This window comes from Lissotriton vulgaris, chromosome 12 (assembly GCF_964263255.1).
Source record: "Lissotriton vulgaris chromosome 12, aLisVul1.2, whole genome shotgun sequence".
NCBI classification, from domain to species: domain Eukaryota; kingdom Metazoa; phylum Chordata; class Amphibia; order Caudata; family Salamandridae; genus Lissotriton; species Lissotriton vulgaris.
In genome coordinates this window covers 811,237,973-811,254,481 of record NC_141700.1, presented here as the reverse complement: position 1 = coordinate 811,254,481, position 16,509 = coordinate 811,237,973, and the positions used below count along the sequence as shown (strand labels likewise).

Here is a 16,509-nt window from a genome sequence, read left to right as displayed (position 1 = left end):
AGGAGATCCACCATGAGGTAGTCAAATCTGCACACAAGGAAATAACCCCTTTACAAAAGGTAAATCAAAAATGTGCATTCACTCATCAGAGAATTATATCAATTGTGTTCAGACTCCTCTTGTCAAAAAGACTGTTGACGCGTATGCGTTTCGGCCTTGTTATCCTTCTTGATCTCCTCAGGACAAAGGCCTGCGTCCTATCTTGGCTCTCTGGAATGTCAACCGCTTTGTCTGGAAGGAGAAGTTCAAAATGTTGACGCTCGCTCAGGTCTTGTCTGCCCTTGACCCTGGAGACTGGTTGGTAGCGTTTGACTTGCAGGACGCTTATTTTCACATCCCCGTCCTGCCCGCCCACCAATGTTACCTGCGGTTCACGGTAGGCCACGAGCACTTTCAGTTTAACTTTCTCCCCTTTGGCCTTACCAGTGCCCCTCGGGTGTTGACGAAAGTGATGGCGGTTGCAGATCATCTGCGCAGATAAGGGGTTCCAGTCTTTCCCCTATCTCGACGACTGATTGTTGAAGGCGGGCTCGCCCCAGGCAGTCGTCTCCCAACTCCAAACTACGGCCGACCTCCTGCATATGCTGGGGTTCTCCATCAACGTGCCGAATTTGCACCTGATTCCTTCTAAGAAGCTCCTTTTCATCGGAGCAGTCTGGACACAACGCAGTTTCGGGTTTATCTTCCGGAACAGCGAGTCCGGGATATTCGGGCTATGATTCCGATCTTCCAGCCTCTATCCCAGGTTTCGGTCAGGATGGCCCTGAGGCTGCTGGGTCTCATGGCCTCCTGCATCCTGCTGGCTGATCATGCCAGATAGCATATGTGGGCACTGCAGTCGACCTGAAGGTCCAGTGGGCGCAGCATCAGGGGAATCTGTCCGATTGCGTCATGATCGCGGAGGGCACTGCACGACAATTGCAGTGGTGGCTCACGAACCAGGATTGGGTCAGCAGCAGATCCCTCTCCCTTCCCCTACCAGAATTCACAGTGGTGACAGATGCATCCCTTCTGGGATTGGGCGGCCACATGAGAGAGGCGGAGATCAGAGGACTCTGGTCTCCGGCGGAGTCCGAGCTCCACATTAACCATCTGGAGCATCTGATACTTCGTCCCTGACACTCCCATCTGTAATACTCCCATCTGTGATACTCCTGTCTCTGATACCCCGGTCCCTGACACTCCCGTCAGTGATACTCCCGTCCCAGACACTCTCGTCCATGACACTCTCGTCCATGACACTCTCGTCCATGACACTCTCGTCTCTGATACTCCCGTCCCTGACACTCTCATCTCTGAAACTCCGGTCTCTGATACTCCCGTCCCTGACACTCCCGTCCCTGACACTCCCGTCCCTGACACTTCCGTCTCTGATACTCCTGTCTCTGATAGTCCTGTCTCTGATAGTCCTGTCTCTGATACTCCTGTCTCTGAAACTCCCGTCCCTGACACTCTCGTCTCTGATACTCCCGTCCCTGACTCTCTCGTCCCTGATACTCCCGTCCCTGATACTCCTGTCTCAGATACTCCTGTCTCAGATACTCCAGTGTCTTTCAAGCGAACTCCTGAGGTGTTGCAGGGATTTGAACTCCAGTATTGTCTGTCAGATGTGGAACAAACTGAGCAAACTCGGTGTCCGGCCGAGCCGTGTCTTATACGACGGACGGATTGAGGAGAAGGAGTTGGAATGAACCCCAGAAATGTAGATTGTGCTGATCTATTTCCCGTGAACTCTGTGCGGTGATCGCTGTGTGTGGTGAGCTGTGTGGTGATAGCTGTGTGCGGTGAGCTGTGTGCGGTGATCTGTGTGGTGATCTCAGTTTGGTGAGCTGTGTGTGATCAGTTTGGTGAGCTGTGTGTGATCAGTTTGGTGAGCTGTGTGTGATCAGTGTGGTGAGCTGTATATGGAGCTCTGAGTGGGGATCAGTGTCTGTCCCCCGCGCTGGTTTTGCCCCCTGATCGGATTCTGCGCTGTGCGCATGCGCAGTGCCGGCTGCCGCTGCCCTTCGGAGGCTCTTTCATTGTCTCGCATCTCTCCCTGGCTCCCCCTTTCATCCACCGGACCTCAGCCCAGTCACCGGAGACAACTGGACCGTCATGGCGGGGACGGACCCTGCGGAGGTGAGGCGCCCTGTGCAGCTCTGCCACCCCCCGGGGGCGGCGGGCTCCTCCTTTCACCCACGTACCCTGCGGATGTGAGGCGCTCTGTGCGGGTCTGCCATCCCCCGGGGGCGGCGGGGCTCCTCCTTTCACCCACGTACCCTGCGGATGTGAGGCGCCCTGTGCGGCTCTGCCATCCCCCGGGGATGGCGGGGCAACTCCTTTCACCCGCCGACCCGCTCTGCCTCTCAGCAGCACTCGGGGACGGACCCTGCGGACGTGAGGCGCCCTGTGTGGCTCTGCCACCCCCTCCCCCCGGGGTCGGCGGGGCTCATCTGTCACCCACGGACCCGCTCTGCCTTTCAGCAGGGCCCGGATTCTGCGGTGGTGATAAGCCCTGTGCAGCTCCGCCATTTCCCGGGGGGAGGGTGGTTTTGCTCTTCCTTTCACCCACGGACCCGCTCTGCCTTTCAGCTGGGCCTCACGTCACTGGTAATACTGGGTTGTTTAAGGCGCTTCCCGCTGTTTGCTGTTTCTTGACAATGATAGTTGTGGACCTCACCGCTGCCGCTTCGCGGCGCTCCAGAGACTCGTGCAGTGACCAGGTCCATGTGGAGCTCAAGACTGACAACCCGGACCCGGGCTCAGCTGTGTGACAGCATCCCTCACTGTGCCTCATTCCTCCTCACTCTGCCTCACTCCGCTTCATTGCTCCTCACTCTCACTCACTCAGCCTCACTCTGCCTCATTCCACCTCACTCTGACTCACTCTGCCTCATTCCACCTCACTCTCACTCACTCAGCCTCATTCCGCCTCACTCTGCCTCATTCCACCTCAATCCGCCTCATTCCACCTCACTCTGACTCACTCCGCTTCATTGTGCCTCACTCTCACTCACTCTGCCTCATTCCGCCTCACTCTGCCTCATTCCGCCTCACTCTGCCTCATTCCGCCTCACTCTGCCTCATTCCGCCTCACTCTGCCTCATTCCACCTCACTCTGCCTCACTCCGCTTCATTGTGCCTCACTCTCACTCACTGAGCCTCATTCTGCCTCACTCTGCCTCATTCCGCCTCACTCTGCCTCATTCCATCTCTCTGCCTCATTCCACCTCACTCTGCCTCATTCCACCTCACTCTGAATCACTCTGCCTCACTCCGCTTCATTGTGCCTCTCTCACTCACTCAGCCTCATTCCTCCTCACTCTGCCTCATTCCACCTCACTCTGCCTCATTCCGCCTCACTCTGCCTCATTCCACCTCACTCTGCCTCATTCCACCTCACTCTGCCTCATTCTGCTTCATTGTGCCTCACTCTCACTCACTCAGCCTCATTCCTCCTCAGTCTGCCTCATTCCACCTCACTCTGCCTCATTCCACCTCACTCTGCCTCATTCCGCCTCACTCTGCCTCATTCCACCTCACTCTGCCTCATTCCACCTCACTCTGCCTCATTCCGCCTCACTCTGCCTCATTCCACCTCACTCTGCCTCATTCCCCTTCATTGTGCCTCACTCTCACTCACTCAGCCTCATTCCGCCGTACTCTGCATCATTCCACCTCACTCTGCCTCATTCCACCTCTCTGCCTCATTCCACCTCACTCCGCCTCACTCTGCCTCACTCTGACTCACTCTGACTCATGGCGCCTCATTCCGCTTCATTGCGCCTCATTCTGCCTCACTCTGCCTCATGATGCCTCATTCTGCTTCATTGTGCCTCACTCTGACTCATAGTGCCTCACTGCCTCATTCCGCCTCACTCTGCCTCATTCCACCTCACTGCCTCATTCCACCTCACTCCGACTCACTGTGCCTTACAGTGCCTCGTTCCACCTCATTGTGCCCCAGGCTCAGCTTTGTGACAGAATCCCTCACTCTGCCTCACAGTGCCTCATTTCACCTCATTGTGCCTCATTCTGACTTACTGTGCCTCGTGCCTCATTCCGCCTTATTTTGCCTCCTGGTGCCTCTTTCCAATTCACTGTTCCTCCCTCTGCCTCACTGTGCCTCATAGTCCCCATTCCACCTCATGGTGCCTCATTCCACCTCAGCATCCCTCACTCTGCCTCACTGTGACTCATGGTGCCTAGTTCTGCCTTACTGTACCTCATTGTGACCGGGCTCAGCATCCCTCACTCTGCCTCATGGGTCCTCATTGTGCCCCAGGCTCAGCTTTGTAACAGCATCCCTCACTCTGCCTCATGGTGCCTCGTTCTGCCTCATTCCGCCTCAATGTGCATCATTCCACCTCATTGTGCCTCACTTTGCCTTATTCTGCCTCATCTTTCCTCATTATGCAAGCAGAAACCTGATCTGGGTAAAAGAGAGCCGGCTCTCAACACCCAAGTCTGGCCTACACTCATCCCTACACCTCACCCTGGCGCCCCTCACATGCCTTCTCCACCCCTACACCTCTGGGTCGTGTTCCCATAGTGGACACTCGAAGCCACAACACTACTCCCAGAGTCGCCCATCGGGCGTGTGTCCTGCCGGTTTGAGGTATTTCTTTTTTAAGGATCTTTTTAGTGATTTTGATCAACCGCCCACCCATCCGCGAACAGCAGTGTGGGCCGTGCCAGCAGGACCACCATCCCGTGCCAGCAGGACCACCATCCTGTGCCAGCAGGACCATCGTCCCGTGCCAAAAGGACCACCGTCCCATGGCAGCAGCACCACCTTCCCTGTGCCAGCAGGACCACCGTCCCTGTGCCAGCAGGACCACCGTCCCCGTGCCAGCAGGACCACCGTCCCATGGTAGCAGGACCACCGTCCTGTGGCAGCAGGACTACCGTCCCATGCCAGCAGGACCACCGCCCCTGTGCCAGCAGGACCAGCGTCCCGTGGCAGCAGGACCACCGTCCCATGCCAGCAGCACCACCGTCCGTAGCAGACCACCGTACTGTGCTAGCAGGACCACCGTCCCGTGCCAGCAGGACCACCGTCCCCGTGCCAGCAGGACCACCGTCCCCGTGCCAGCAGGACCACCGTCCCATGGCAGCAGCACCACCGTCCGTAGCAGACTACCGTATTATGCTAGGAGGACCACCGTCCCTCGCCAGCAGGATCACCGTCCCATGGCAGCAGCACCACCGTCCGTAGCAGACCACCGTACTGTGCTAGGAGGACCACCGTCCTGTGCCAGCAGGACCACCGTCCCATGGCAGCAGGACCACTGTCCCGTGCCAGCAGGACCACTGTCCCGTGCCAGCAGGACCACCGTCCCTGTGCCAGCAGGACCACCGTCCCGTGCCAGCAGGACCACCGTCCCGTGCCAGCAGGACCACCGTCCCTTGGCAGCAGGACCATCGTCCCGTGGCAGCAGGACTACCGTCCCATGCCAGCAGGACCACCGCCCCTGTGCCAGCAGGACCAGCGTCCCGTGCCAGCAGGACCACCGTCCCCTGCCAGCAGGACCACAGGACCACCGTCCCATGCTAGCAGGAGCACCGTCCCTTGGCAGCAGGACCATCGTCCCGTGGCAGCAGGACTACCGTCCCATGCCAGCAGGACCACCGCCCCTGTGCCAGCAGGACCACCGTCCCGTGCCAGCAGGACCACCGTCCCGTGCCAGCAGGACCACAGGACCACAGTCCCGTGCTAGCAGGAGCACCGTCCTGTGGCAGCAGCACCACCGTCCCGTGCCTCCTAGGGCTAACCACCATGTTACGTATATGTTTAAACAAACAATGATGTTACACTCATCCATGATACAATGCCCCTGTACCACTGTGCCCTTCCTGGGGCTCTCACTTTCGTCATCCATTAGGGGTCGGTTTCATCTGCCCTCTTCCACGGGCCCTAAATTCTCTCAAACCTTTGTGGGCCGCCCCTCGCCTGGTTTGAGCCCCTTCTGTTGTGTAGGCTCCAGTGTGAGAGGAAGGGTTCCATCCAGTTTAGCGCGGTTCCTGTCACCCCTTCTCATTCTCGATTGTGTTTGAAGTGTCTGGCGGTCCACCGTGCTAAACCCGTGGATTAGGGCGGCTGGCAGATCTTCCCCAGGTGCCCGTTAGTGCATTTTGATGCCTTGATCTCCAACGCTGATGGTTGATGCCTTCATCTTCAGCGCTGATTGCTGACTTTTGGATGTGTTGATGCCTTGATCTCCAGCGCTGATGGCAGACCTTGGGGTGGGTTGATGTCTTGTTCTCCTCTGCTGATAACTGATCTTGGGTTGCATTGATGCCTTGATCTCCAGTGCTGACCTTGGGATCGGTTTATGACTTGATCTCCAGCATGCAGCGCTGATGGATGAACTTGAGATAGATTGATCCCTTGATCTCCAGCAGTGATGATTGACCTTGGGATGAGTTAATCCTTTGATTTGAAAGAGACACGTTAGTGATAGATTCCTTACTTTAGAATTACCCCCAGGCGTCAGACTGGGTCCGGAAAGTTTTCGTCAGCAGTATCCCTGCGTGTCGGAAGGTGATGTTGGGTGGCTTCGCTTCTGTCGTAAGCGTTTTGATTGCCGGGATGATATTGCGGCAGGTACTTAGGCGCCGCCCTCGCGGGCTGACGTCAGTTTTTCTTGTTTCTCTGCGCTAGCAAGCGCAGATCCGGAGAGAGCGGTACCCCCAGTCAATTTATGACTGAGTTTTTGGGAGACTTTTGTCTCTGTCTTTTTTGAGTCTAGCAACTCCTGGTGCTGTAGGGATGCCGGTTTAAAATCGTGCAAAGTTTGTCCCCGTATGATGTCGGTGACGGACCCGCACCGCGAGTAGCACTACTGTCTGGGGCGCGACCACGACCCCACGTCTTGCCCCGGCCGGGCCATGGCTCCGAAAACTCTGCGGGAGCGGTCCCGAAAGTTGCTTGAGGCCCGGGAGTCGGCTCTGCGTCGTTCAAGATCCCGGTCCCTTAGGAGGTCGAGGGACCGGTCGTGGAGACGCCACTATCGTTCGACGAAGTCTTCGCACTCGGGGTCAGGTAAGACAAAGCACAAAAAGTCAAAGAAGCGCCGTCGCTCTTCGCCTTCCCCTAGCCTGATGCGCGGCAAGGCTGAGGGTGCGGGTGGCCTTTCCCGGGTCAGTCTGCAACTCCGGCCCAGCTGCAGGACTTTGTGTCAGCCATGGCCCGCATATTTGGCCCGTCAGGCCAGGCCGGCGCGTTTTCGGGCCCGTGGGTATGACTGGGGTCCTCGCCTCTCTTCGTCGATGTCTTCGACCCCGGCATCATCGTCGGCTTCGGCCTCAGCGCAACGAGACCCCCATGGATCCATGCATAGATCCCAGCTGACGTTGGTTGATCTTGTACGACCTCCACAGACGTCTACGGCACCGCCACCGGTGTCGGCCAGCCCCCAGGCCGATGTCGCCCTCGGCTTCCATCCCGACGTGAAGACGGTGCCGGTCCGGTGTCGATCTATGCCGATTCCAACGCCGATAAGGCAGGTTACGGAGGACAGGAGGACTGGGAGGGGTCAGAAGAACCTCTAGCAGCCCAATGCGAGTTAGACCTGGACTGGGCAGAGGATTGGAGGACGCAGGTGGACTGGATTTTTCTCCAGAACCTGGTGCACTGTCTCCTTCTACCGTGGCTACGGAGGAGGATGGTACTTATTCAGTGGTGTTGCGTACGGCAGCCAAGGCTCTCTACCTCGAGCTCCCTATTGAGGCCGTCAGGACTAACCTCCTGACAGAAGTGTTTTGGCCGGCGGCTTCCTCTGCGGAGCCGCTGCTGCTCTTTAATGACGCACTTTCTGACGTTCTTTTGGGAACCTTGTCCAGGCCCAACACAGGGGCTCCTGTGGATAGGAACGTCGCCCGACGCTTTCGCCCGAACCCGGGCGACCCCATTTTCCTCTCCCAACACCCTACCCCTGAGAGCTTGGTTGTCCAAGCCTCTGCATCCCGAGCGAATTCCCTTCCGCACCTCTGGACAGGGAATCCAGGAAACTGGAGCAGTTTGGGAAGAAGATTTTCTCTTCCGCCAGTTCAGGGTTGCGGTCTGTGAACACCCCATGCCTCTTGGGCTGTTATTCCTACTCTGTGTGGGATACGGTGGCGCAGGTGCTGCCTCAGGGTCCGGAGAAGGCCCGGACAGTGCTCTCCCAGGCTAATGCTGAAGGGAGGGATGCAGCCAAGTTCACGATTCGTTGTGGTTTTGACACCGCCGACTCGCTGGGCAGAGCAATTTCCACGACAGTGGCGCTACGCCGTCACACCTGACTGAGGACAACTGGCTGTTCAGGGGATGTCCAGAAGACTCTGATAGACATGCCTTTTGATGGCACTTTTTATGACTTGCGGGCTACGGCAAAGTCCCTGGGCCTTTCGGCCACGCGCACTCCTTCGGCTTCTGCTTTTCGCTTCTTTCGTGGCCAAGGATGGGGCACCCAAACACGTTTGTTTCAGAGCCACAGGCTCGCGCAGCAAGTCTCAGCGCAGCTGCGGATGTGGGACCCGCCGAGGTGGGTCATGGGGCAGCAGGCGGCTCAGTCCACCACCACCCCTGCCACCACTGCCTCCAAACCTTTCTAGTTCGGTGTTTCAGGCCCATCAATTGCCAGTGGACGGCAGGATTCGCCATCACCTCCCCCACTGGCGCACCATCACTTCGGACAGGTGGGTTTTACAGATAGTCTACCCCTCCAGATATTCGCCACCTCAGATCCGCCGCATGTCGGGAGATCACTTGACACGTCTCCAGCAGGAAGTTGCAGCCCTCTTGGCCAAGGGGGCCATCGAGCACGTTCCGACGCCAGAAGTAGATCGTGATTGTTATTCCCACTACTTCCTGGTTCCAAAGACGGACAAGGGCCTGCATCCTATCTTAGACCTTCAGAACGTCAATCGCTTCCTCCGGTAGGATAAGTTTAAGATCCTCACACTTGCTCTGGTCTTGTCTGCCCTAGACCCGCAAGACTGGATGGTAGCTTTGGACTTGCCGGACGCTTATTTTCATATACCGTCCTGCTGGCCCACCGGCATTACCTTCGGTTCACGGTAGGCCACAAGCACTTTCAATTCACTGTGCTCCCTTTTGGCCTTACCAGCGCCCCTCGGGTGTTCACGAAAGTGATGTTGGTGGTCGCTGCGCATCTGCGCATGTCAGGGGTTTCAGTCTTACCCTATCTCGATGAGTGGTTGTTGAAGGCGGGCTCGCCCCAGGCAGTCGTCTTCCACCTCCAGACTACGGCCGACCTCCTGCATTTGCTGGGGTTCTCCATCAACGTGCCAAAGTTGCACCTGATTCCCTCTCAGAAGCTCCTCTTCATCGGAGCGGTTCTGGACACGGCGTAGTTTCGGGTTTATCCTCCTGGACAGCGACTCCGGGACATTCAGGCTATGATTCTAATCTTTCGGCACTTATCCTGGGTGTCAGTCAGGATGACCATGAGGCTGCTGGGCCTCATGGCCTCTTGCTGGTCGATTATTAGATTTGGGGGTATCTGGTTGGCACAGGTATGCACTTGTGACAAGCAGGGACCCTCTCCTCTAGTCAGGGTAAGGGACTCACTCCTCAGAATAACCCCTGCTCACGCTCTAGGTAGTGTGGCACGAGCAGACAAGGCTAAACTTCCGGGCGTTAGAGGTTAAGCATTTATGATCACACACAGTAATAAAAATGACCCACCACAAATAGACACCAGGCGTAAGATTTGTATACAAAAATAAGTGTACTTAATATAAAAATAAGGTTCTATGCAGGTTTACTTTGACAAGACCAAAATAACGATTTAAAACTGGGGCCACAATACTTGGGAGAAAAGAGTTCTTGGACGTTCTTTAAAAATGCTGGTGTGGGGTGTCCTGTGCACTTTGCACGAGTGTGGCGACGCCTTTCTTGATGAGTTTGTACCTTTAACAAAGGGATTCCAACATTAGCGGACCCTGTGGTCCGAGTCGCAATGTTCCTGAAAGGCGGGAGTCTGTGGTGCACAGATGCGGCCCCAAGGGAAGGCGGGCCCGGGCAGAGGTCTGCGGTGCTCCTTACTAGTCCGGCTCGGTCAGAGAGCCTCGAAGTACGAGGCGACAGAGCGGGACTGCGAAGCTGGGCAGACCATGTTCCCTGAGCCTTCTGGGATTATAGAGTGTAATAATTCCAGCAGCCTATTCTGGCCAATGGAGAACAGGTAGCCTTACAATAGTGAAAAACGAAAATGGCTGTAATTCACTATTAGGACATGCCACACACATCAGGGCTTGTCCTACCTCATGCTTACAATGCACCCTGCCATTGGGCCTACCATAGGGGTGACCCACATGAAATAAAGGGAAGGTTTAGAGGCTGACAAGTGTGTACACTTGCCCAGCCAGCATGACAGTACCAGACTGCACGCAGGTTCTGCAATGGCAGACCCTAGACACATTTTAAAAGGCTGCTTTTGTGGGTGGCGCAACCAGCGCTGCAGGCCCACTAGCAGCATTGGCACTTACAAGCCCTGGCACTCCTGGCGCACTTTACTGGGGACTGATAGTAAACCAAATAAGCCAATCATGGAAATCAATTACATGTATACACTTTACAGTAGGGAGAGCATATGCACTTTAGCACTGGTCAGCAGTGGTAAGGTGCCCAGAGTCATTAAACCAACAAAAACAAGTCAGAGAGAATATTGGAGGAAGGCAAAAAGTTCAGGATGACCCTGCCAAGTGGGCCAAGTCCAACATCGGTCATGCCAGGTGGCATATGCGGGCTCTGCAATGGGACCTGAAGTTCCAGTGGGTTCGTGTATGATCAATTGGAGGAGGGAGAGAGAGTGAGGATCCTTTCAGTCTCCGTTTAGTTATTCAAAATCAATGGGGAAAGGATCACTGGTCCTGCATAACCAAGGTCTGCAGGTAGGTAGATAGGTGTCTCCCAAATAAAAGACCCTCATACACGTGTTTTTAGAAGATCTCGTAGCAGTATATGATGTGTCCCCGCTCTTTGTTACAGGTGTGTGCGTAATCCTTGGGTCAATTTTTGTATGCACCCTCCGCCAGGAGGTTTTACCTTTGGTTAAAACAGTAGTGATCGTGGATTGTGGGTGGTGAAAAAGTGAAAAAGGGGAGGATATTAAAATAGCCGGACAGCCAGGGTTTCAACTTTAATAGGTCTGGATTCGGGCAAAAAAGTTATGTTTGTGCAGCTATGGAATTGTCTATGAATTCGAGCGCACTCAATTAGTGAAATTAAAATACGGTCGACATGTTTCAGCCTTGGTTGCCATGTGGTCAGTAGGTTTTCTTCCGGACCAATAAGTGATAAAGTGAATAAAGGTGAAAGAATAGGTAAATTTATAACCTGATTCTTCTGACAATAGGAGGTCGCATTGTACCTCTAGTTTTCCGAAGCATTGCTTCTTCAGGGAGTACGGCAATTGGGGGGCTTTCTCCGCCCTTCGTGCAGCATGTGCTGTCTCTGCCCATAGTCACCCGGAATAGGTAAGTTCCAGTGGGTTCAGCATCAGGGGAATCAGTCAGATTGCGTCCAGATCACGGAGGGCACTACACGACAATTGCAGTGGTGGCTAACGAACCAGAACCACCCTCTCACCCATCCAGCCATCCCCCCACCCACTCATCCATCCACCCAGTCACGTATCCGTCCACCCACTCAACCTCCCCACTCATCCATCCACCCACCCATCCCTCCCGCTCTCCACCCTCCCCCCACTCATACATGCACTCTCTGACCCATCCATCTCCATGCTCCTCTCCTCACCCATCTATGCACACACCTGCCCATCCACTCTGCCAATCATTCATCCATGTCCTCACTCATCCATCCATCCTCCCCCTCTCTCTCCATTCCCCCCTCACCCAGCCACCCATCCCTCCATCCACCCTTCACCCATCCACCCTTCACCCATCCACCCATCCACCCACTCATCCATCCACTCATCCACTCATGAATCCATCCATTGACCTCTCACCCACCCCTTCACTCCTCCATCCATCCCCCCGTCCATCCACCCTCCTCAATCACCCACCCATCCATCCCCACATCCACACCTTCACTCATCCATCCATCCATCCATCCATCCATTCACCCATCAATACATCAATCCATCCATCCATCACCTCTCTCATCCATCCACCCACCGACTCGTCCACCATCCACCCCCCATCGATCCATCCACCATTTCACTGATCCATCCACCATTTCACTGATCCATCCATCCCTCCACCCATCCATCTACCCTTCCAACCATACACACATCCATCCACTCCCATCCATCCCTCCACTCATGCATCCATCCTCTCTCCCACCATCCATCCACCCCTTCACCTATCCATCCATCCCCTCACTCATCCATCCACCCCCCCCACCCATACATCCACCATGTCACCCACACATCCACCATTCCACCCATCACTCCACCCATACATCCACCACTCCACCCATACATCTATTCACCCACATGGCAACATAACGGACGTCTGGTGGCCGGCTCCACCCGACATCCCTCGCTCTCCCTCTAGCTGCCTCTGTCTCCCTCGCTCTCCTTATGTCTCCCTCGCTATGCCTCCCTCGCTCTCCCTCTGTCTCCCTCGCTCTCCCTCTGTCTCCCTCGATCTCTCTCACTCTGTCTCCCTCGCTCTCCCTCGCTCTCCCTCACTCTCCCTCGCTCTCCCTCGCTCTCCCTCGCTCTCCCTCGCTCTCCCTCGCTCTCCCTCGCTCTCCCTCGCTCTCCCTCGCTCTCCCTCGCTCTCCCTCGCTCTCCCTCGCTCTCCCTCGCTCTCCCTCGCTCTCCCTCGCTCTCTCTCGCTCTCCCTCACTCTGCCTCCCTCTCCCTCTGTCTGCATGTCTCCCTCCCTCGCTCTCCCTCTGTCTGCATGTCTCCCTCCCTCGTTCTCCCTCTGTCTGCATGTCTCCCTCACTCTCCCTCAGTCTCCCTCGCGCAGCCTCCCTCGCTCTCGCTCTGTCAGCCACTGTCTCCCTCCCTCGCTCCCCCTCACTCTGCCTCCCTTGCTCTCGCTCTGTCAGCACCTGTCTCCCTCCCTCGCTCCCCCTCTGTCTGCATGTCTCCCTCCCTCGCTCTCCCTCGCTCTCCCTGTCTGCCTCAGTCTCCCACGCTCTCCCTCGCGCTGCCTCCCTCGCTCTCGCTCTGTCAGCCTCTGTCTCCCTCCCTCGCTCCCCCTCACTCTGCCTCCCTCGCTCTCGCTCTGTCAGCCACTGTCTCCCTCCATCGCTCCCCCTCTGTCTGCCTGTCTCCCTCCCTCGCTCCCCCTCTGTCTGCATGTCTCCCTCCCTCACTCTCCCTGTCTGCCTCAGTCTCCCACGCTCTCCCTCGCTCTCGCTCTGTCAGCCTCTGTCTCCCTCCCTCGATCCCCCTCTGTCTGCCTGTCTCCCTCCCTCGATCTCCCTCTGTCTGTCTGTCTGTCTCTGTCTCCTTCCTCCCTCCCTCTCCCTCTTCATCTCACCATGCCTGTGTGTGCCCGGGCTGACACAGCTTCTGGGCACACACACACTCAGCCAGGCAGCCGCACCCGAGCACTTCACACCTCTTTAAGAGACCATTCGCATGCTAATGAGCTTTGTTCAGCTCTCCCCCCCAGGGGGGCGCGCCCCACAGTTTGAAGAACCCTGCTCTAGGTAGTGTGGCGCGAGCAGACAAGGCTAAACTTCCGGGCGTTCGAGGTTAAACATTTATGATCACACACAGTAATAAAAATGACCCACCACAAATGGACACCAGGCGTAAGATTTGTATCAAAAATACGTGTACATTATATAAAAATAAGGTTCTATGCAGGTTTACTTTGACAAGACCAAAATAACGATTTAAAACTGGGGCCACAATACTTGGGAGAAAAGAGTTCTTGGACGTTCTTTAAAAATGCTGGTGTGGGGTGTCCTGTGCACTTTGCACGAGTGTGGCGACGCCTTTCTTGATGAGTTCGTACCTTTAACGATTAGCGGACCCTGTGGTCCGAGTCGCACTGTTCCTGAAAGACGGGAGTCCGTGGTGCACATATGCGGCCCCAAGGGAAGGCGGGCCCGGGGCGAGGTCTGCGGTGCTCCTAAGTAGTCCGGCTCGGTCAGAGGGCCTCGAAGTACGAGGCGACGGAGCGGTACTGCAAAGCGGGGCAGATGATCCGGAGCGCAGGCGTTCTAGGAGCGAGGCGTCTGTGCGATGCGTACTTCTACAGTATGCACTGTGGGGGAGATCGTATCTTGGGCGATCCGATGTGCGTTTAAAGTACACACCGTTCCAGGCTGGGCGACGCCACAGGCGGGTCTGGTGCGAAGTGCAGGTACAGTAGGGATGGTACCGGTGGCTCGCTCTTGTGCGGTGGACAATGCGGGTGATCTCTCTCAAGGCCGGAGCAGGGCGGGAGGCGGCCGGTGCGCTTCCAGCGTGCGGGCGTTTTTCGCTTCCCAAAGGCTCCAGGCTATTTCCAGCGGTGGGGGAGACCCAAGGTGTGCGGCTCAGAGGAGGAGGAGGGCAGGGTGCGGGCAGCCCAGCGAAGCGAACGCGGCTCCGGGGAGAGCGGGCAGCTCGAGGTGGGGGGCGGCCAGGCAGGGCTGCAAATGGGGGTGAGCGAGGCACACTTTAGGCGGGGCTCCAGGGGCACAGGGAGATCAGACAAGTCCCAGCAACTTGGCAGGGAAGGCAGAAAGAGTCCAATGATCCCGGGACTCTGGTCAGGGGGCAAGCTCAATTCCAAGCCCTTGGAGATTGTTTTAGGTACAAATGCTACAATGTCCTTCCTCGTCTTTTCCTCTCCTTTCTCAGCAAAGCACCACTGCAGGCCAGTCCCCCAGGTCAGGGACAGTCTTTCCTCCTTCAGGTTCTCTTGGTCCTTCTAGTCGGGCCGAGGTTCTTCGTGGTCAAAACAGGATCTGATTTGTTAGGAGCAGAGCTCCTCTTTTTATACACAGGTTCTTTTGTTCTTTCAGGCCAAGGGGGCCTTTGCATAGTCCATCTCAGCTCTGGAGCACTCTGTTTGGCAAACTCTGGTTTCTCTTTTCAGTGAGCAGGGCAGGCACATCAGACGCTCCGTAGGAGGTGGAGCCAGCATTGTGGTGACAAGTACAGTCCAGGAGTACTCTGTTGACAGTCTTCCCCTCTCTCCTTACAAGGTGCAGGGTGAGAGTTATTAGTCGCTCCCCAGGGGGCGGAGCGGGCATTGAGGTGGCAGAGCACAGCCCTATTCAGAGTCAAGGGGCACTCCCCCCACCCATCCTGGTGTAATCCCTCTATTCACCACCTGTCATCCCCAGCCCTGTCACTCACAGAAACCAGACAGCAGATACACATAAGAGCAGAGGCGGGCTGAAATGGTCAGCCAAGCATATGCTAACTTTCTAAAAGTAGCATTTGCAAACTCAGGATATTAAAATAAGCTCAGGCATACTAAACTTCACTTTCCACCATGTTCCCTGGGCCTACTGGGATTATAGAGTGTGATAATTCCAGCAGCCCATTCTGGCCTATAGAGAGCAAGTAGCCTTACAATAGTGAAAAACGAAAATAGCTGTAATTCACTATTAAGACATGCCACACACATCAGGGCTTGTCCTACCTTATGCTTACAATGCACTCTGTCCTCGAGGCTACCATAGGGGTGACTCACATGAAATAAAGGGAAGGTTTAGAGGATGGCAAGTGTGTACACTTGCCCAGCCAGCATGACAGTACCAGACTGCACGCAGGTTCTGCAATGGCAGACCTTAGACACATTTTAAAAGGCTGCTTCTGTGGGTGGCACAACCAGCGCTGCAGGCCCACTAGCAGCATTGGTATTCACAAGCCCTGGCACTCCTGGTGCACATTACTGGGGACTGATAGTAAACCAAATAAGCCAATCATGGAAATCAATTACATGTATACACTTTACAGTAGGGAGAGCATATGCACTTTAGCACTGGTCAGCAGTGGTAAAGTGCCTAGAGTCATTAAACCAACAAAAACAGGTCAGAGAGAATATTGGAGGAAGGCAAAAAGTTTAGAGATGACCCTGCCAAGAGGGCCAAGTCCAACATCGGTCATGCCAGGTGGCATATGCGGGCTCTGCAATAGGACCTGAAGTTCCAGTGGGTGCAGCATCAGGGGATTCAGTCATATTGCGTCCAGATCGCGGAGGGCACTACACGACAATTGCAGTGGTGGCTAACGAACCCGGATTGGGTCAACGCCAGATCCCTCTCCCTTTCCCAACCAGAACACACAGTGGTGAAATACGCATCCCTTCTGGGATTGGGGGGCCACATGGGAGAGAAAGAGATCAGAGGCATCTGGTCTCCGGCAGAGTGCGGGCTCCACATCAACCTTCTGGAGCTTCAGGCGATTCGTCTTGCACTCAAAGCATTCCTTCCCTCAGTCCGGGGTAGAGTAGGGCAGGTGTTCGCGGACAACACCACTGCCATGTGGGACTGCAACAAACAGGGCGGAGTGGGGTCGTGGACCCTATGTCGAGGCCCTCCGCCTCTGGACATGGCTGGCACATCAAGGCATATCCCTGTTGGTTCAACAC

The 16,509-nt window shown here is 55.9% G+C and overlaps 1 protein-coding gene across 2 annotated transcripts in view; it reads left to right on the top strand.

Moving 5' to 3' along the window:
* The first annotated feature begins 2,016 nt into the window (after positions 1 to 2,016).
* The window catches only part of LOC147678851 (uncharacterized), a 70,718-nt gene continuing 56,225 nt past the window's right edge, over positions 2,017 to 16,509 (top strand). For both annotated transcript variants that reach the window (XM_086946275.1, XM_086946274.1), the window contains exon 1: positions 2,017 to 2,121. In XM_086946275.1, coding sequence (XP_086802401.1) covers positions 2,098 to 2,121 — 24 coding nt within the window. In that variant the 5' untranslated portion in view covers positions 2,017 to 2,097. The remainder of the gene's footprint in view (positions 2,122 to 16,509) is intronic.